This window comes from Enoplosus armatus, chromosome 13 (genome assembly GCF_043641665.1).
Source record: "Enoplosus armatus isolate fEnoArm2 chromosome 13, fEnoArm2.hap1, whole genome shotgun sequence".
Lineage (NCBI taxonomy): Eukaryota > Metazoa > Chordata > Actinopteri > Centrarchiformes > Enoplosidae > Enoplosus > Enoplosus armatus.
Window position 1 is genome coordinate 11,909,321 of NC_092192.1, and position 21,347 is coordinate 11,930,667.

At 39.6% G+C, this 21,347-nt stretch overlaps 1 protein-coding gene and 1 non-coding gene across 3 annotated transcripts; one reads left to right on the top strand and one right to left on the bottom strand.

The window, feature by feature from the left end:
• Positions 1–229: 229 nt before the first annotated feature.
• trnar-acg (transfer RNA arginine (anticodon ACG)) lies at positions 230–302 on the bottom strand. The gene has a single exon. It is a non-coding gene; the product is annotated as a tRNA-Arg (tRNA).
• A 14,256-nt stretch (positions 303–14,558) lies between these two features.
• On the top strand, positions 14,559–21,124 carry ugt5d1 (UDP glucuronosyltransferase 5 family, polypeptide D1). Of its 2 annotated transcripts, none has more exons than XM_070916700.1 (4): positions 14,559–14,614; positions 18,103–18,407; positions 18,517–19,230; positions 20,094–21,124. In XM_070916700.1, exons 2-4 carry the CDS (start codon positions 18,108–18,110, stop codon positions 20,676–20,678), a joined length of 1,599 nt encoding a protein of 532 aa, XP_070772801.1. In that variant the 5' UTR covers positions 14,559–14,614; positions 18,103–18,107; the 3' UTR covers positions 20,679–21,124. The 2 variants fall into 2 exon arrangements, with proteins under 2 accessions (XP_070772801.1, XP_070772800.1); XM_070916699.1 differs by lacking the exon at positions 14,559–14,614 and adding an exon at positions 16,305–16,363.
• Positions 21,125–21,347: the final 223 nt, after the last annotated feature.

Genomic DNA, 21,347 nt, shown 5'->3' on the forward strand with positions numbered 1-21,347 from the left:
TTGTGTGTCCTTGAGGGACAAATTTTGTTTTTCCAAATAAGGAAAAATAATGATCATTAGCAAGTAACACAGGACTGCTGTGAGTGACTGAAAGCGAACGGCTGAGACACCTCTTAACACATGCTGACAGGCCATTTTTCTATTATTCGGCTCCATTCAGATGTAAATGTACACAGTACGTAGAGACAGAACATAGGGGAGCAAGTAATTTACAAGCTAAATGTCACAACGAGCTAGCCAGGAGTCGAACCTAGAATCTTCTGATTCGTAGTCAGACGCGTTATCCATTGCGCCACTAGCCCTGCACACACCTGTCTGGGGGAACAAGCAGCCAGGGTCTTCGACTTACTAGAAAAGTGTGGAGAAGGCTGGTCCAATGGCTGGTCCAATGGTTGGTCCAGTTGGAAAATATGGGGCCTCACGCAGGAAAATTAGTTTGGCCTACCCACTTTCAAACTTTGTAAAACTTAAGCAGACTACCTTGAAACAACAACATGAACAAAACACAGCCTACAACTGTTGCCGTGACCCGGATTCGAACCGGGGTTGCTGCGACCACATCGCAGAGTACTAACCACTATACGATCACGGCCACTTGGTTTGGGGGGTGTCTCCTTGTTGTGATAGGATATTTTGAGCTCTGAATATCAAATGTGCTACCATTTTTGTCTGTCCTTGAGGGACAAATTTAGTTTTTCCAAATAAGGAAAAATAATGATCATTAGCAAGTAACAGTTGAACCTAGAATCTTCTAATCTGTAGTGAGACGCGCTATCCATCGCCCCAACAGCCCAGCACACACCTATCCGGGGGAACAAGTGTTTAAAAATATGGGTCCTCAAGCTAAAGGTCACGACGAGCTAGCCAGGAGTCGAACCTTTCAAACTTTGTCAAACTGAAGCAGACTACCTTGAAACAACAACATAAACAAAATACAGCTTACCACTGCTGCCGTGCCATGATATATTCTTACCACTGTAAGTGCTTTGTGTAACTGCGTTTCAACTGAATCCTTAGTAATCAGTAAGGTGAAAGCTGAGATTATAACATCAGACCTGGCCACATGCTTTGGTTGTTCTCCAGATGTAGACTTATGGTTCCCCCTTCTGCTTCATTATCCGGAGTGACTGTGTAATGATGCTAAGCGGGCCCAGCAGTTGAAGTCTGGTCTGGGCCAGTCTGTTTGGCCCCCTTGCCTTACATAACCATCCTCAACTGTATCCAATGGGAGTCAATCTTCAAACAAACAACCGAATACAGACTCAATGACATAGACAACAAGAAATGGCATCTGGAAGGCAGTGAGCAATTGCCCAACAGATTCTCAAGAAAGTAGGAAAAACACCCAGGAAGGTCAAAAACGGCATTCTGGGATATTAGCAGGGAGTCACCACAATGGAGTGTTTAAAAAAAAAAAAATCAAATCTGATGTGTTATAGACTTATTCAGCAGAGCGCAGTGGCCCCCCCACTGGTCTACAAGTTTTGTGAAATGTTTTGCATATTGTTACTTCACCTGGATGTTTGAGCTTCACTATGCAGAATGATCTATGTGCAGAGTTTGACACTAGAAGGCTATTTCCACATTCATCTGCTGAAGGGGGAATGTTTTTCTGCGCTCACCTCAAATGTGAGGTTAACACGTATACATACAAGCATGATTTGTGAGAGCAACAAGTTTGGAAGATAATCAGGGTCCAGTATGACTATAAATTGAATCTTGTATCAGGAAGTTAAACTTTTGAAATGAACAATATTTGCATATTCATAGATTCAGGATTGGATGCAATTTTTTAACAAGGTAAACAAAATAAAAAAACATCATGGACACAAAGGATTAATCCAAGCAGAGTATTCTTATGTCTTAAAACATGTCTGGAAAGGATCTTTAACTCAGTATTTGCCACAGTTGATCTGATCAAAGTACTAATAACACCATATCGGAACAGGTTTTTCATGCATTCACAAGTCTGTGTGACTTGTGTGTATTTTGATGTACATCACTGGTAGCCAATCAAATCCAGAAATGAAGATTAAATTTAGTTGAATGCAGTACACTCCTGAACAAAATCTTAAGGCCGGGGGGAAATCAAAACAGACAATGAACAGCCTGTTTGAGTTTAAATGCAGTTTGCAATGAATTGCCTACTCTCTATTTTTTGTCTCTGGCTCCTGTTTCTTCTTTTTGCATTTTGAAGCTCTACTTACAACCTGCTTACGATCCACCAGTGCGAAATGCGAATTCTTGTAATTTTCCCCCCGGCCTTAAGATTTTGTTCAGGAGTGTACATGTACATGTAACTATAAACCAGATGTCCAGTTCCCCATGTGTTGCGGTCCTGTCACTGCTTACTCTCACTGTTGGCCTGTGGAAGGTGTAGACGTCAGTGTGTCCCGTCCGTCTTCTCTAATAAACACAGACTCATCAGCCACTTCTTTGTGAAAAATTGCTGTTCATATACTGTATTTCAGCAGCACTTTTAAAATCAAAGTAATTGTACTCGCGACCACCACTGATCCCACCAGACAGTTGTGTAAATGCTGTGTATTGCTCCTTGAAAATGTATTTGGGTTTTGATATACAGTGTTGATGTACATTTTTCTGCACATAATATTTGATGTGCACTGGCAATGACGGCACTGTCTCCAGATATATGTGACCACTGATGTGAATTAATCAATCTAACTAGCTAAGAACAAAAAGTATGGTATCTTTTTGTTCTAAAGTGCATAATAACTGCAGCTTGTTGTGTTGCATCTCCAATGCAACTTCAGTGCTGGAGTGCTTTTCTGCCTTAAAAGAGTTAGTGAAGAGTTACCCTTTTAAAAGTTTTACATGTGATGTTTTTTGTAAAAAAAAATTGGAGCAAACACATTGTTCATTCACTATCACATTATCTTTCCATCTGGTTTTTACAGTATTTGGTCCCTGTTAGTCATGCTGGGAACTTGCTCCACTGCACAAGACAGAATCCAGAACTGATATAAAAAACCCCTGTAGAAAGCCAGTCTGATGGAAGCTATGACTCAGACATCACATGTTGTGTTTCCAGTCTGTTATGGAGACATCATCTGTCAATCCACCTGTCAACACAAACTCTACAACTCCTTATTATTACCTCAAGATACACAATTTCATTTAATTTCAAACCTTAATTTAAACTCGAATAACCATTGAAGTTGACCTCATTTACAATGATGTCGAGTTACTGCCTTCATTTATTCATGTAGTATTATATATTACGAGTAAATTATGAGATATGAGTAATTGATAGGTTGATAGCATGTGAGAAACAGCTTTTTCTTTGATAAATATTTTATTCACACGATCGTCATACTGCTGTGAATTTGTCCAAGTCATATTCCTGCCAATTTAAGGCCCCCTTTATGGTTTTAAAATTTAACCCAATCATATATATTGACTGAATTATTTTTTTAAACCATGCATATACAAAATGTCAACTTTGCTAAGATAAAATCCCTGTTATCAGTGCATTTTTCAGATAACCCAATTGTTGGTTTAACTACTTTAATTAGTAGGAACATTTTCTCACCCCATAAAGAAACACTATTACAGTATTCAGTTTATCACAAAAATTAAAACAACTGAACGTTTTCACTCGACAGCAGTAAAAATAAAAGAAAAAACAAATAAACAACAACCTAACTTATGTCGGTCACAGACATACACATTAACATTGATTTTCATGTTTTCTTATTTGACTGTCACTTTATGTTTCTGTGAACGTGCAGCTTTGAGCGAAAGCATCAACGCTTAAAAAAAAAGTTGAATTAAATGTATTGAGCACATCACCATATTGTACAAGCTGCACGAGGGATTTGTTAGCCTGCACTGATTCATAAAAACTCACGTGTGTAATTATTGTGGTCACTGATCTTACACTATCAGTGGAGTAAGGTCAGGGACATTGCGTCAGGGTTGAGTGTTGTAATGTACCTTAGATTCACACTTTCTGGTCAGTAAAAAAATCCTGAACAGTAGGAAAGTACAAATGATTTGAAGAATAATGCAAACACACTGGTCATCTTTTATTTGCACTTTGTTTGCAACAATTGTCATGATTCATGCTACATCACTGCCATCCACCCTCCACAGGAAAAATAAGCTCTCACATCCTGTCAGTGCTTCTCCAAACACCGTCCGGGAAATACGAACGTGTCTGTCATCAGAGCAGAGGTGGGGTGTGCAGCGTATTGGCCAGCAGCCAGTTGGCACCTCACCAGAGTTAGATTGACAGTTATGAGGTGATGAAATGCTACTCTATCCATAAGGCTAAGCATAAGGAAAAGGGTGCCACTGAATTTGGATTTGGCCAGAGTACAAACTTTGGTAGAGTTAGGGTGAATAAATGGTTAAGACACTTTTGACTGTGGAAAAGTGGCATCACAGACAAAATTAATTGCCCCCTCAAGCCAAGTCCTCCCTGATATTACAGTTATCACACTATGTTAGAGATTATTTAAAATACAGTGTTTTTAAGCAGATTAACCCCTGAGATAAGGGTGGAAAACAGCACTGAGACATGTGCTCTTGTTGCTTTTGTTATTATTATCACAGGGAATGGTGCTGAGCGTGGGTGTGGGTGTAAGTTGACGCTGGATGCGGATGTTCAGCGTGTGTCAGAAGTTTCAAACCAGCCCTCCGGAGAAACCTCAAGAGCTGTCAGTCCACCGCTTCTATCCCAACCCCAACAATGATGAGGGGGATTAATTGTGAATTCCTTGCCTTTAAACCACTCAACAAAACTGTCAAGTGGATGGGATGCTGGAAAAACTGAGAAAGAGGAGTCACAAAAGAGTCAACAAGGGGAGGGTTGTACATTATTGTGCATCTGTTCAATGACATCACTGGCGATGCCTGTTCGAATGGAGTGTCGATGTCTGATTATTCTGTCTGCAGTCAGAATAATATTCCAGAAACAGCAGGGGTATTTCATGCTTTTTTTGGTGCGTTGGCTGCAAATTCAGACTGGGCTGACCACAAAAAATGGCCATGGTAATTTGATAGATGACCAGAAAACTCAATAAGTTTGCACACTGATGGAGGCCAGTGTATTAGAACAATGGGTCTGCCCACTGAAGAGAATGGGATACAATATATTGGTGTTGTTAAAGACAAACGATAAATAGTGACGAGACAGAGCCAGAGGTTAACACAGCCTCTGAGATACTGTAAGAGCTTTGAGTGTGTGTGTGTGTGTGTGTGTGTGTGTGTGTGTGTGTGTGCAGCTCGGTTCAGGATGAAAAATGAGACTTAGTGAATTAAGCAAAAGGACATTTATTGACAACAAAAAGAGAATAGTGCCGCAAGGATAGGAAAAACTCTGCTTCCTCATTAGTAATGTTGATGCAAGTTGTTTCAAGTTGAGTAAGAGTGGTTGAACTTACTTTGGATAAGATAAGGTGGCAGTTCCTCTGTCTGGTCTATGTCGAGGAAAGTCTAATATGTCACTCACTGCCCCTAAAACAGCACTTCCCCTCTGGAAACAGAGATTCAGCAAACTCCTTTGTCCATAAGATTGGGTTGATATAAGTTGAACCTTAAATCTCATAATTATTATACAGTGCTACATTACAATATGTGTGTGTACACGCATGGGTGTTTGAACATGCATTGGCACAGCAGAATATTTCTATTAGTTGTGGGTCACTTACGTAAGCAGCTTTTATTCTGTTTCGTGAACTGTGTGGTGAGCTTCTAAAAACAAACTCTGGGCCAACAAAGAAGACAAAAAAGAAATTAGAGCCGGCTGTATGAGACGCAACATTAATTTTACTGACTATGAGTGAATGGAAGTAGACATGATTTTGGAAGGAACCTTTCTTTGCTTTTCCTTGGCACATCTCTGTGCCACTGACTTACAGCTAAATAATGGTCACACATTGGCCCATGTGTGGTTGAGGTAAACACTGGCATGAGTGAGCGCACCAGTGCCTGCACATACACACAGAGGGAGGCAGGGAGGTGTGTAATCATTTTTTCTTCTAACTGCTCTTTTCCATTAAAAGAAAGATCTTATCATAACTGAAACTCACTGTGGAAGACGAGGCAGACGTTTTCCTTCTCTTTTCTCTGTGCACAAGTAGGGGACTCAATCCATTCGCTGTGTATTTGAGAGGCAGACATCAGTTGATGCCTTGATATTGCAAATTGTTTTTCAAATCAGTCCATCAATTTCAAGGCAATTTTGTGAAATCGTGATGAACTTCCTTGAGTTGTCTTGCTGTTTTTAAACCCAACACTAAGGCCAGGATAATATTAAGTTTTAAATTAATTAGAAATAACATAAACTCCAGGTTTGACATCACAGTTGTATAAACCCAGACTAACTGCATGGCCTAAACACATAAAAAACACAACATGTAAAAGAAGAATAAAAAAACTGCACTGGTTTCTGTTTTGTGTGTATGTGTGTTGTGGGAGGTTGTGTGGACTGTCTGGAAAACAATTTGAGAATGAATACATTGATATCTTTTTGCACATTCCATGTTATGTATTGGGTCTGGGATTACAGGGGCGTTATAATGCATTGAAGAAGGAGTTGAGACTCCTTTTGAGTGGGAGACAGATGTTTGGCTTTAGCGCGGGGCTGGAAAGTTAAAAGGCGGTTGACTGGCGTCCAGGCTATGATACAGTGTGGACGACACTGGGGGTGGGAGGAACAGGTCTGAGTCTGGGGCCTTGGGACGTCATTACATCTTAAACTGATCCTGAGTGGGATTTTAAAGTGGGCGAGTACAGAGCATAGGTAGTGTAGATTATGTTTCTCAGACTGGCTCTGTGTTAAACTACTCAGCAGTTCATCTGTCCAGTATTTGGAGTCTTTGCTGACGAGGGGTTACACATAAAATGCATTTAAAACTTTACAAATTACTAAAAAAGTAATTAAATATACAATATGGAAAAGGCATATTGTTTGGATTCAGAGGATGCAAATGTTCATATAAATTCAAAAATAACTGTATTAGTGTATATGGAACCTTATAAAACAAGTCTACAGCCACGCTAGCAGCTCTGTGAGACTGTGCTTTGAGCTAAATGCTAACATGCTCACAATTACAATGCTAACAGGCTGATGTTTAGCAGGTATAATGTTTATACCATGTTCACCATCTTAGTTTATCATGTTAGCATGCTAACACTTGCTAATTAGCACTGAACACAGTACAGCTGAGGTTGATGGGAATGTCATTAGTTTTGCAAGTATTTGCTCATAAACCAAAGTATTAAACTAATTGAAATCTTGCCCAGATGATGGTGATATTATTTGTTAGTTCCCCTGCGACTTAATAAATTTTTCAAAGTTAGACATAATGTCAAGTGTAGTCAAGGCAAATTAAAACTCCATGGTTAAAATACGATTGTGGTCTTGGTTAAATGTATTTTTGTCAACTTCATTTCTGCTCCATTCCGCTTAGTCACTACTCACATAAATTGACATATTTGAATAAATCATTTGTATATTTACTTTTTCAAAACACTGCAGTTAAAGGTTTGCTTCTGCTGCCTGTAGAGGTGGTGGTTTTGGTGTGTGTGTGTGTGTGTGTGGTGGTGGTGTCATGAGCTTATTTCTCCACTGCTTACATCACGCTGTGACCTTAACCTTTTCACTGTTTATAGATATTTACAAAAGACTCTCCAGTGTAAATGTTAAGCATTAGGAAGTTATAGAGGTCTTTGAACTAGGTATGACTGAACTATCCTGTGTTCTGCATGAACTCCACATGCCTAAACACAGGCCTGTTGCAAAACATCATGCAAAACACTTCTGACTATAACTTTAGATTCTGTAATTGGGCCTGACCCTCTGGTGCCTAAACACACACTCACAACATACATGATTTTTAGCCTGAGCTCAGTTATTGTGAGGTACAGATTCCCATATTGATTGGTTTATATCCTAAATGGTTGTTTATGTGGCTATAAATCTCTCTCTCTCTCTGTATATTATATACATTGAACAATCTTTCTTCTGGCTGTAAGCACAGGAAATAGATATCAGGTATCTCCCTTTGATAAGAGTGAAGAGTGCATGCCCTCTCACATACTCCAGCCCATGAACAGAATATTGGCATATTAGACAAGTGAGGACAATTTCTCATCCTCAAACAGTGGAAAACAACCAGCTGAATGCACAGCAATCAGTAGAGGTATAACAATCCACACAGCTTACTGTTGTGTGCAGTGCATAACACAGCGTTTTAAGGTTTGATCACATCTGACAGCTGGAGCGCTGCAGAGTTTTCAAATTTGGCCTTCAGAAAAGGATGCATTTAAGTGATTAAAGTGTTTCAACAAAGTGGAATTTTGCCAGTAAGAGAAAAGGTTATTCCCATGTGGGATGACGTGGGTTGACGAGGGTTCAATGTTGTCTGTGAAGATTATGGTACAAAATGACAACTGGCCCGGTTTGCTTTCTTTAAATGGGCTTGTGAGGGCCATTCGTCTGATCAACTCTCAAGTTTTTGTTACCTTACAATAAGCTTGTTGTTTTCTAGAAGTGAACGTTTGACTCCTACTGCACCCAGAAACATATTTATTTGCATATTAATTAGGGGTGGACAGACTTCTCTACCACTACAGGTTTACATCAATATAAATCAAGTAATGTGATACTATTTTGTGCCATTATCTTGTCCTAAACACATTTTAATTTGTAATGTATTTCTGCCTGCTAATTAAAGCGAACATGAAATCTGTGAAAAACAGTATTCAGTGATTACATGCTGTTCATTTGCAACATAAGGTCCATCCATCCATCCATTTTCAGCCAATTATGTGGCCATGTCCTCTGGTTCTTCCTGGGGGATTCTGAAGTGTTCCTTGGCCAGATGGGATATGTAATCCCTCCAGTGTGTTCTGGGCCTGCCCCATGGTCGTTTGGATGTGCCAACATGAGGCCTTATAGTCTGTGTCATATGAATACTATTCTTTCGTTGTTGCTTAACACTCTCGCTTTAGTTAAGAGATCAGGACTTCTCAGCGCAAAGCTAACGGCCTGAGTCTGCTTGAAGAACTACTGTCCAACTTGAAAAAAAAGAAGAAAAAAGAACGTGTCTGATTAGAAAAATAAGATATCAGAAATAACAACGCATTATCAAACCATTCATCTGTACTATGTGTGTGTATGGGCATTTAAATGTGCGTGTATGTGTGCACGTGTGCGTTCGAATGCCGTTTCCAGAGAGCTGTCAGTGCTACACTGATTCTCTCCATGTCCAGAATGGAAGACAGATTGAGTGTTATGGATGGAAAGAAATAATCATTGTGTTCACACGTGCGAGCAACGTTGCACTTGTGCGCACACGTGCAGGGGGACAGGTCAGTGAGGGGCCCGCACACAATCCTGTCCAGTGATGAAGATGGCGAAATAGAATCATAAATCTTGAGGAGTTTTTGATCTCTCCCAGATGATTGAACTGATTTCATGGTGCAGAGAGTAAAGCAGAGGTCAGTGTCGTTAAAAGCTGCTAAACTTTGGACCTCGTTGGGAATGGAGTGGATGTTATGCATTTGTAGTTAATGCTAATAATGCTTCATTGAGGGTTTTTCTTTCTTTTCTTTTCTGTGGATATCTGCAACTGAAATACATTTAGACTCATCTGTCAAATATGCTATATGTCTGAGACAGCCAGTCAGTGAGCCAAAAGCAACACAGATATTGCTTTGTATCAGTAACTTCCAGACTTTATAGACTGTAAACGATGCAACTGGCTCCATTGCTGTGTGGGGTCTTTATATAAACAGTCCAAAAGGCCATACTGTTGCATACAGTTGTTTATGTGTATGACTTTATGGTGGATTGCAGCACAGGCTGTTTCTACCGTCTTCAGTCAACAGGACAGGAAATCTGAGAAGCTGGTAACAATTTGCGTTTGCATGGGTAAATATGATGGCTACATCTGTTTGTTGCATTAGTGGTGAAGGTGAATATGTCATGCTATCTCATGCAATCTCCTCTGTTCTCTTTAATGGATCCATATTTTCTAATCAAGTTATCTGTTTGGGATACTAAATAATAAATAATGAATGAAACATAATGACAAGGTTCTCTGGCAAGACATGCTGGAAATATAAGAAAGAAAGAAAGAAAGATGATTATTAAAGTTTCTGAAGGTTCATTTTGTGATGAAATATGTCCCCGACCTTAGAGAGCAGATTAAAGAGGCATTCTAATGTTTTTGGGGGTTTTGCATGCATGTTTAACATACTACAAATCACACAGACTTTAGTTTACTGCCAGCCATTATCCAAATTGTACTACAGGTTTTTAGATTCTATTCCTTTCGGTACTGTCAGTGAATTTATACATATATATATATACAGGTGACTAAAGTGCCCTGTAAGTCTTTGTATGTTTTATTAAGGAATAAAATTAAACAAATGATCAATCACAATGGAAAAGTGGTAGTCTATTCCCCTTGTGGTGAATTTGTATATCACAAACATATGGTCTACACAGACTACATTTGCGAATGATATTTGACTTGAAATGGCAATAAAGTATTGAATCTTTATTTCATCAAGGAGCAAACATTAATTTTGCTGTGTACCTCGTACAACAAATTCAGTCACATTTTATAAATTGCCTGTTTATGTAGACAGTGACAGATGTCATTATATCCTTGTGGTGATCTGGGATGATCCCATTTTATTTCATAATAAAACAGTTGCATGTATGAAGTTCGCCTGCAAGGTGTAATTGAAATAAGCACCCAAAACAAAGAGGGGACAAATCAAAGGCATTTGGCTAAGATGGAGCCTGTAATCAGCTTTATATTTTGTCTAAGAGACCTGTCCTTTAATTCAGGCTGCGTATGGAAAACTAGAAAAAAGAGGTCAGTTTGCTTGTGTGTATTTGTATGGGCGCATATGACTAACAAGAAAGAGGCCTCCTTTTAGTCTGTACTCCTGAAGAGAGTGTTTTTGTTCACAAAGGACAAAGACTTTGAAATTTTTCCTGAGAAACTATCCATCACTGAAATACTGAGATTGCATGTGCAGTCCGTTCCTTCCTCGAACAGGCTGGCACATGAGAGAGAAAGTTCATCAGGGTGTATCTTGCAGTTGTGTTTGTTTTTTAAGGTTTTCATCTGTCAGTTGCAGGATCCTGCTATAGCACACTGAGATCATCATCATCTCCACCCCAAGGAAACTTGAACTGCTCTATTCCAAACACACACACACACCCACCCACACACACACACACACACACACACACACACACAGTATGTCACCATAATGGGAGAGTCATTTGGCAAGTGTATACCTGCTCTTTCTCAATGTGAAAATGGAAAAAAAGGAAAACAGGAATGTGTGAGAGCTTGCTCAACAGAGGTGACATTGACCGAGGTTCCCCTTGTTTGATCAGATTGATGTGTGTGTCCACTTTAAAGGGGCAATAAGTGATTTTCCAATGAAGGTCCCCTGAAGGTTTTTCCTAACTCATAAAAACAAAAACAACAGTCCATCCAGTGATGATTAATTGAGTCAAACATTTTTAGTTTGGTCCGTGACCTTTCCATCAGAAAATTCACAATTTGTCAATCCAAACACCTTTATCCATCCTCAGAGCCTTCCATCTCGAAAAGGCTAAAACCTGCCCCCAACATGGAAAAAGAGCATTTTGCCCTCACCTGAGACTCCAAGAACTATGTGATCTAGTCACAATGAAAAGTCAGCTATTACTCTGTATCTGACCTTTAAGGGCGAAGGTTGTTAAAATTATTATTATTTTTTTTTTAAATCTTTAGTTGTTTTACTTAACTAATTATCTCATTATTCTGAATTTAATTTTTTTTTTCTTACAGGAACTACAAAACCAGATATATTGTTTAAGTAACAGTGATAGTCATAGATTAGGCTGCCATTTTTGGCAAGTCTTGAATACTCCATGTGTTGGTATTAGCTTTTGCCTCTAGCTATGGGATTTGATGTGCAGTGTTAATTGATTAATAAAAATCACAGCTTAACATTTGCTGAAATTGCTCATCTTTTCCACTTCATCTGTCGTTGCCAGTGAGTTTCCTCCCTCTCGAGCTTTTGGAATCTGGGAAGCTTCTGTGCGCTTTTGCTCTTCTCAGATGGGGTTTCTGAAAAAGCTGCACTCCATTCTTTAAGTTCGCCATGAAGTTCACCCAACTCTGCCTAACATACTAACATTTTGCAGATGCATCAATTTTTTCCTTCATTCATACTTTTCCCACTCCCACTAATATCCCAGTCGGTTGTGTGGCAGATAAACAATCTCAAAATCATTGTCTAAGCCCATTGATTTATACAGAAATGTGTCTAATTTGATGTGATGTGTGTGATGTGAAAACCCTGCCTCTCTGTTTGTACAATTGTTATTAAAACAGTTTATTATAGCTTTATTATTTTTTTGTTCTTTTGATTAGATTCATTTAGATTAGATTACATTATTGCAAGGTAGGTTTATTGAATGTAATAGAGGTTTTCAAATGACACAAAATTACAATTCAAAATTTTAATTGTTTTATTTCTGTGACTTTTTGCAGCTTTAATAACCAATCACAACTAAATACAAATGTGTTTTATTTATATGTTTATTTCAGTGTCCTTAAATATTCCAAATGGAAGACTTTATGACTTTATGTTTTTTATCAGGGACATTACAGATTCATTTACATTGATGTGATTTAAATGAATGCCAAAAGGTAAGTTTCCCTTTGCAGTCCCTGGATAGAAACATTTACAAACTAATTTAACACAACTTGTTTCATAAAAAAAACACTAGATTGCCAGTGCTCAAGATGGAAGGAAAAACTAAAACAGGAGCTCTAAAGTGAAACTCAGATACAGAGCGAATGAATGGAGGTGACTGAATAAACAAACTGCAGGTGAGAAACTTCTCCTCATTCATTTGTCCATCTGCTCCCATAATCGGAGCGCTCCGTGGTTTCAAGCTGTTTCTCATTCTTCATGTGTGGAGCTGCAGAGACCCCTCACTGATGCATGAGTCAGACATCCCGGGGTTTCCACATAGCCATTATCCTGTCCAGAGCCCTGCTGACAAATGAAAATGGCTTGTGCAGACTGTAACAAAAATAACCCCTCTGATACTGTAATGGTAACTTTTTATTTATTCAGACTTAAGCTGTTACATAAGATATATGGCACGGCATACTTCTGTAAGCATGGCCGAGTAGGTTTGTGCTTTAATGCTATTTTGATTGTTTACATTTCACTGTTAATCATTTTGAAGTGAATTATTTGACAGCTGATGATGAACAAAGTCTGTCAAACTGTGTAACAGGTTATGGTCTGGTGTACAGGGTATGTTTGACTTCCTTGATATAGTTGACTTCCTTGATATAAAGGAAACACCTGGAAAAATAAGGAATACAAACTATAAAATCTGATGGGGAGCAGTTTCCTGTGATGTCTGCTCAGTGCCCTTGGGGGCAAGTTAAACACCAAGTATACACAAAGTGATTCTGAGCTATCATTTTATTCTCATAGAGCATGTAACTTGTATGTATTTTAGTGTTTAAACATCATGTCCCAGAACACAGTAATGAATCCTTAAATCAGCCCAAGTAAAAGTAATAGATGTTATCACGAGTGTGACAGCTATTTCTTTTGTTGTCTTAGTCACAACATCTTTACCCACTTCAGCTGTATGGGAGATCTTGGTACACTGTCAGTGTTTCCTCAATCAACAAACCACTAGATGATGGAATTTGTCATGGAAGAAATTATCACCCGTTTCATCTTCCTCCAGCTGACTTGCAAGCACTTTCTTAAATCATACATGGGGAAAGCCTTCATTTTTACTAAACCCTATGGTGAAATTGATTTTCTATGGGGACTTAACGGAACGAAGCAATTGCATTTGCCAATTACTGTATGTGAGATCAAGGGTGGGAAATGAGTAATTCCATATGTCACGTGTACCATCTCTCTTTCTGTCAGTGCGCATTAGAAACATGAATGCTGTGTGTGTGTGTGTGTGTGTGTGTGTGACAGGTGACAAGTGTGGATGTTTAGGTTGATGATGTCTAGAAAAACCCTCTTCGTTTCCCAGCCAATGCAAGAAATCCTCATTAGGTGCCATCAATGGGTAAAGAAATGTTTATTGGCGAGGCACTGCACACACATATGGACACCTACTCCACCTCATGTGGAGATGTATTGTTAAAATCTGGTTTCCACCAACCAAGTTGCCACAGACTAAACAGTCACCCGCTGCTCCGATTGTTCCATGTAGATGTAGATAGATTTTCAACCAGACTGTGACGCTTCTAGATAACTATCAAATGTTCCATCCTTGAAACTACCTTCCTGTCAAAATACCTTAAACTATCAGAAACGACTTTTCACTGGGGTCATTGTGCGCCTGCTATGAGAGATCTTTTCCCCCTGCCTCTATATAGGCATACGCACCTTATATGAAGTCCACAGTAACAAGACACCAGAAAAAAAGGACAGGCAATAGGACCCAGCAGAGACTGCACAATGTGTGCATTGTTTTTTTTCCTGGTAAAGAAGGTGGTTGATTGTTTTTCTCCAGAGTGTGTTTGAGGAAGCCAGTGAAAAACCAAGGAAGTGGACTCAAGAGGAGAGAGACACGGTATTGTGAAAACTGACACAGAAGCTATGCAGTTTATCTTTAAAACACATCAGCACAGTGTAGAGACTCTCATTACTATCTGAACAGAAGCATGATCTGTGCAACTAATTATGAAAATGTGATCTGATCTATTTATAAGTATTCATTTTCATCAGAAATGTATTTTACAGACTCTAAAAAGATACTTCCTGGTCTAGAGAATGATAACAGCACATCAGAAACTCGACTGCAGGAGCTGCAGTCCTCTGTTCACAGTGGATTCATTCAGCCACATTACTGCTGTGCAGAAGCATTTTAACAGCAGCCCAACACACAGACGGTGAAACACAAGGTGAACTATTTCATCTTTTTTTCACCTCAAAAAAAATCTGGCCACGTAGCAGCACCGCCGGCATCTCCATGAGTTGCATTACTGAAATATGAGGAGCGTTTTCTCCTGGGTGGACTTAAAACGTTTGAGCCAGTGCAGAGGTTCATGCCATAAATGTCGCAGTCAAATAGAAATATGATGCTCTTGATGGACTCATCCTAGTGGTGGAAAGTGGTGGTTTACTCAAGTACTGTACTTTAGTAAAAGTTTTAGGTACTTTATATTTCTACTCCATTTCAGTGGGAAACATTATACTTTGTACACCACTACATTTACCAGACAGCTTTAGTTACTAGTTACTTTACAGATTTCATGTACAAAACACATTGTAGTGTCCCTCCGTAATAAGGCTATGAGACATTATCTGGTTCCGCTAGCAATTTATTAGCGAACAGTACAAAGGCTACTGTGAGCCTTAGCCCATGGCAAAACAACAAACCTGTTATCTTTGCTTTTAGCTCTCTGCACTAGTCTCACTAACTCCTGCGTCCCAAACTACCAGGAAGAACCACAAACATTCCTCCCTAACACTCTGCCACTCACAAACATGTCACCCAGTCTGTTACAGTATGAAGAGCTTTTAAAATATGATGCATTGTAAAAAAGTAAACGACCCAACAGTATAGAGCAGAAATGATTCATTGACTGGTTGTGTAGTTGATTATCAGAAAATGTATCTCTTTTGACTCTTTTGATACGTGATTGTTCATTTAAGTCATTTTCCATGAAAAACAATGACAAACATTTAATGGTTTCAGCTTCTCAAATGTGAACATTTTCAATGCAGGAATTTTACTTGTAACTTGAGTATGGTTAGTTTGGAGACCTGTAACCTACAATCAACTGGCAGCTATATTTGGCACAAACTGTAGTAAACAAACTTCCAGGTCAAAAACTTGGAGAAAGCATGATAGCTTATTCATGTATCCAGGAAACCCATTCGTGTTTTCTCCAGGTATTAATTTGCACTTTTAACTCATATGGGCCAACATTACACAACCCACTCTAATGATCTTATGAAAGAGGTCACAGGTTCTTCTGATGCAAGCATTGGTCTACCGTGAGAGAGAGAAACACACTTTCACAAAACTGCACTGCACAGGATACTACCAGCAGTTTAACAGCATTTCTAAATGAAGCAATACAACTATAATGACGTAACAAAGAAGAAATAATTTCTTTATTTGTTCATTTGTATTTGCAGAACATTCATGGCAGCCCTATAGCTTCATGTGACACGTGCCACATGTAACTCATTTACCTGTGAAAGGGCTGATCTTCTCTGAGACTGGAGTTTGAACTCAAATGCATAAGTATTCCTTTAGATTGACTGTCAGTCTGCCAGCAAGTAGGATTACTGTTGCCACTCTTGACCATGGGTAAGTGAATTTCAGGAACATTATCATGTTGTGGTTGGTATCATCCTGTGTTCTCTCATCAGAACCATGAAACTGGTTCAAATACAAAACAACCTGTAGATGTAAATTTGTTTTACCAGCAGAAACTGTATCTTTACATTGTTTTTACCTGAATAAAACTTAAGCACATTTCTTCTAGATCATATGTTGAAGCTGAATAGGTCTCTGTAGTGGGAAAATACAACACATTCCTTCTCTACCCTGAAGAGTTCATTTATGGTCACAAACATTTGCTTTGTGCCCTTTGACCATAGTAAAAGGACTAAAGCTTTCTTTAAGTTTTCTTAGCTGTGTGTTATCAGTTATCTGGAATTACCTTTTAATGTGGCTTCATTTCCTACAAGGTAATAATTGTCAAAGAGAATGATATACACTACTCACAAAAAGTTAGGGATATTCGACTTTCGGGTGAAATTTATGGAAAATGTAAAAAGTTCCTGCTACAGTGATATTATATCATAACAGTAGGGCATTTAAGTAGAAGCATGCAATGGTAATTTCTTCATCTCAAACAATTTATTGAAACAAAAGCTAACAACAGTGGTGGGTATACCACAACAAAAATGTCAGTGTCTCAATAACTTGTCATGTGTCCTTGAGCATCAATTACAGCTTGACAACGACGTCTCATGCTGTTCACAAGTCAGCTTATTGTCTGCTGAGGCATGGCATTCCACTCTTCTTGAAGGGCTGCCCTCAGGTCATTGAGGTTCTGGGGTGCGGGGTTACGACCCTCTACACAACGACTCAGCTGAGCGGTTTTCTATGGGATTCAGGTCTGGAGAAAGTGCAGGCCACTCCATTTGAGGTACCCCAGCCTCCAGCAGCCATTCCCTGATGATGCGACCTCGATGAGCTGGGGCATTGTCGTCCATTAAGATGAAATCAGGCCTGTGTTGCTCATGCAGAGGCACAATGACTGGATTAATGATGTTATTCAGGTAGTATCGGCTTGTCACAGTACCATTCACAAGGTGTAGGGCAGTTCTATTGACACATCTGCCCAGACTGTAACACCACCACCTCCAAAGGCTCGTCTGGTGACAACAGTGGCTGAGGCATAGCGTTCTCCTTGATGTCTTCAACAGCGTTGGCAGCCATCATTTCTGCTCAGTGTGAATCGACTTTCATCAGAGAACAGCTCTGAGGCCCACTGGTTCCTCGTCCAGCGCAAATACTCCCTGGCCCATGCAAGACGATGACTCCTGTGCCTGGTGGTGTGGTCAGGTACCCTTGCAGGTCGTCTAGCACACAGACCATGCTGATGTAAGCGGTTTCGAATGGTCTGACGTGACACTCGGGTGCCTCTCACCCATGCATGTTATGCAATAAGTACTGAAACATTGAACAGTTGGACATGTGCATTCAAAGGTTTAGAGAAGGTCAAATTAAGTTCACCTGTAAAGGCTATAGTGCATTTTAGGTGCATTCTGAAATCCGAAAGCCAAATATCCCTAACTTTTTGTGAGTAGTGTATGTCTTACGAGTGTTCACAGTCCTTGCTGTACATGCTGTATAAAAGCAGACCACTCTGAGATGCAGTACGGTCAGCCGGGCAGGAGCGACTGAGTTGCCGTCGGGCCGTCCGTCTGCAGGCGTGAATAAAACCACAAGAACTACTCCCTTGTTGCCAGTCTTCTGTTTTCCTAAAATTCCCACGACAGTCTCTCATGTTATTATTTCTCTCTCTTACATTTTAGGAACCATGCCTTTGCATCGTGTGTGTGGAATATTTGTATTCCTCAGTGTATGTCTGATTTCTTTCACACCACCTTGCAATGGAGGAAACATCCTGGTGTTTCCTGTAGACGGCAGCCACTGGATCAATATGAAGATCCTGCTAGAAGAACTCCATGCGAGGGGACACAGCATCACTGTTATGAGGGACTCCCAGAGCTGGTACATCCCAGAAAAGTCTCCTCTCTACACATCCATTACCATCGAAATCGATTCGAATGAAGGTTTAGAGAATTTCTTTGATGTGTACCTACAGGAGAATATGAGGGTAAGTGATTATGGACTATGTATTGGGTCCCATGTGGGTCATTCAGTCATTCAAGTATCAAGATAATCCCCTTTTCACCACTTTTTTCCCCTAACCTTTTTTGTTCCAGGCGCAGAGAGAGGGGGCTTCAGCACTTACTTTCTTCAAACTCACCAAAGATTTCCTTTCCATGATTTTTAAGGCCCATGCGTTGTGGGCCAATGCCCTCGTTCAAATCCTTGAAGATGGAAAAATGGTCAAAAGCTTAATGGATTCCCAATATGATCTTGTTCTCACTGACCCAGCCATAGCACCAGGGGTTGTACTAGCCAAGTATCTCAAACTGCCCATGGTGCTCAATGTTCGCTGGATCACCAGCGGAGAAGGCCACTTTGCAATAGCCCCCTCACCACTCTCTTATATCCCAGTACCAGGATCGGGTTTAACAGACAAAATGAATTTCCTCCAGAGGGTCAAGAACATGCTTTTCTACAGCATTGTAGTGTTTCAGCAGAAATTCATGGTGGGCCCAAGCTATGATGCCCTCTGTGAGAAATATATCGAGGGTGGATGTGACATCATCTCGCTTCTTCAGGAGGCAGACATTTGGCTGTTCAGGTCAGATTTTGTGTTTGAATTCCCTCGGCCCACAATGCCAAATGTCATCTACATAGGAGGGTTCCAGTGCAAACCAGCCCAACCTCTGCCAGCAGACCTGGAGGACTTTGTTCAGAGTGCTGGGGAGCATGGAGTGATCATCATGACTCTGGGAACTTTGGTTAACGCTTTGCCCAGTGATGTTGCAGATGAAATCGCCAGCGTCTTTGCTAAGATGCCCCAGAAGGTAATATGTACTCAGTGATTCACTTTTGCAATAATATGAAATGTTTGATCCAGAGAGGGATATTCATTCTGCAATGAATCTGTCACAAAAGCAATATTCATTTTGAAATTATTAAAATTATAATTGATTAAAAACTAGAAATGAACAAATCAGTCCTCCAAGGAATATCAGAATCAGAATCAGAAATACTGAAGTTACGGGTGCTCCCATTCAAGAGTAGAAAAGTAGCATAAATTTAGAATGAGCAGTATGTACAAATAAAGATAAAGATATAGAAAATATACAGTATATATATATATATATACATTTACAATATTTAAGGGAAAAATGAAAATGAAAAATATATACAATAACAGTGTATATACATATATATATATATATTTATATATATATGTGTGTATTGCACTGGTAATACACAAAAAAAGGATTCATAGCCCTGTGATAGACGGGCAGCCTGCCCAGGAAGTCTAATGAGTCATAAGGAGTGGGTACAGAAAATGGATGGATTGATTTATAGAGGAATTAAACATAGATTAATGATACATAATAAATGGTGGACTGTGTAAACCAAGGACACTTTTCACTGCACTGCACAATGTTCAAGAAGTTAGGCAAAACTCACCTTTTTAAAACTTTTATTTTCACAGTACTCTGCGCTTGTATTGTGTTCTAATGTTCAAGGTTCTGTAAAGTGTCTGTGAGTATCTTGGAAAGTGCTCTCTATATATGTGTATATGTATATTATTACATAATTTACAGTTGTGTGGTAAGTGGAGACAGGGTGCAGTGATGGCAACCTCATTAGATTGTATATCTGCTGGTGTACAAATAATTCATAATGATTCTTTTTGTTTTCTGATCAGGTGATATGGAGGCACAAAGGGGTGCGTCCTTCTACTTTGGGCAACAACACCCTGATAGTGGACTGGATGCCACAGAAGGACCTCCTGGGCCACCCACAGACCAAAGTCTTTGTAGCGCATGGAGGAACCAACGGAGTCCAGGAGGCCATTTACCATGGGGTCCCCGTGCTTGGCATACCCTTGTTCTTTGACCAGTATGACAACCTTCTACGTCTGCAGGAGAGAGGAGCTGGAAAGATCATTCAGCTAGGTGATGTTAACGGCCGCATTTTTGAGAAAGGTCTTAATGAAGTGCTCCATCACGACAGCTACAGAGAGAACATGCAAAGACTGTCACGTTTGCACAGAGATCAGCCAATGGCACCCATGGATCAGGCCATCTTCTGGGTGGAGTATGTGATGCGCCATAAAGGGGCTCCTCACCTGCGCACAGAGGCCTATAAGATGCCCTGGTACTCATACTACTGTTTAGATATACTGCTACTATTGCTGTCTGCAGCGATGGCACTGCTGCTCTCTACTTTGGTCATTTTCAGGTTCCTATGCTGCAGAGGCAGAAGAAAGACCAAAACCAAGCTACACTGATTAAAGCCAAATCTATTTAGAAATATATTACACAATGTGTTCTCCATAGAATTGCATTTAGACAAAAACAGACATCTTAAGGTATCTCATTTGTATCTCTTTATGATTTATGAGGCCAATTGATTTAGCCATATTAAATATAAATACAGTGAAAGTAATGTAGCCCCTTTTCTGTTTCAAAATGAATTGCCAAATGTATTTGGACAGATTCAGTTGTAAAATGCCCACAAATCATTGGTGATGGTCTGACCTTCTGCTCAACATGATTCTGTAATTTTGCATCCACTCGTATGGACGCATGGATCCACTGACTCAGTCACACTGATCATGATCATCAATGTCCAATGTAACAAAACCCTGAGCACTTTCTATCTTGGAGATTTTTTCAACATATGTTGACTGACTTCTTCTTGAACTTGTTTGCTCCAATAAAATTAATTTTTTAATTAAAGTAAAGATCAGTACATTCTTATTTAAAAAGAATTGCTTTTGTTTGTTGTCACTCCTGCAATAGTTGATTTTCTGTACGAAAATCTTACTCAAGGAACACAACACTGTAACATGATAAGTATGATATTAACATCCTTTCTTAACTGTCCATGGACTAACTTTGGTCTGGCCATCTGTAACTCTTTCATTTCATATATGTGTGGACCACACGTGCCCACA

What these genes read in the sequence shown, in the direction of transcription:
- ugt5d1 (XM_070916699.1), top strand. An exon ending in ACCTACAGGAGAATATGAGG is followed by an intron (nt 18,408 to 18,516) that starts GTAAGTGATTAT and finishes TTTTTGTTCCAG; the next exon opens with GCGCAGAGAGAGGGGGCTTC. An exon ending in TTGCTAAGATGCCCCAGAAG is followed by an intron (nt 19,231 to 20,093) that starts GTAATATGTACT and finishes TTTTCTGATCAG; the next exon opens with GTGATATGGAGGCACAAAGG.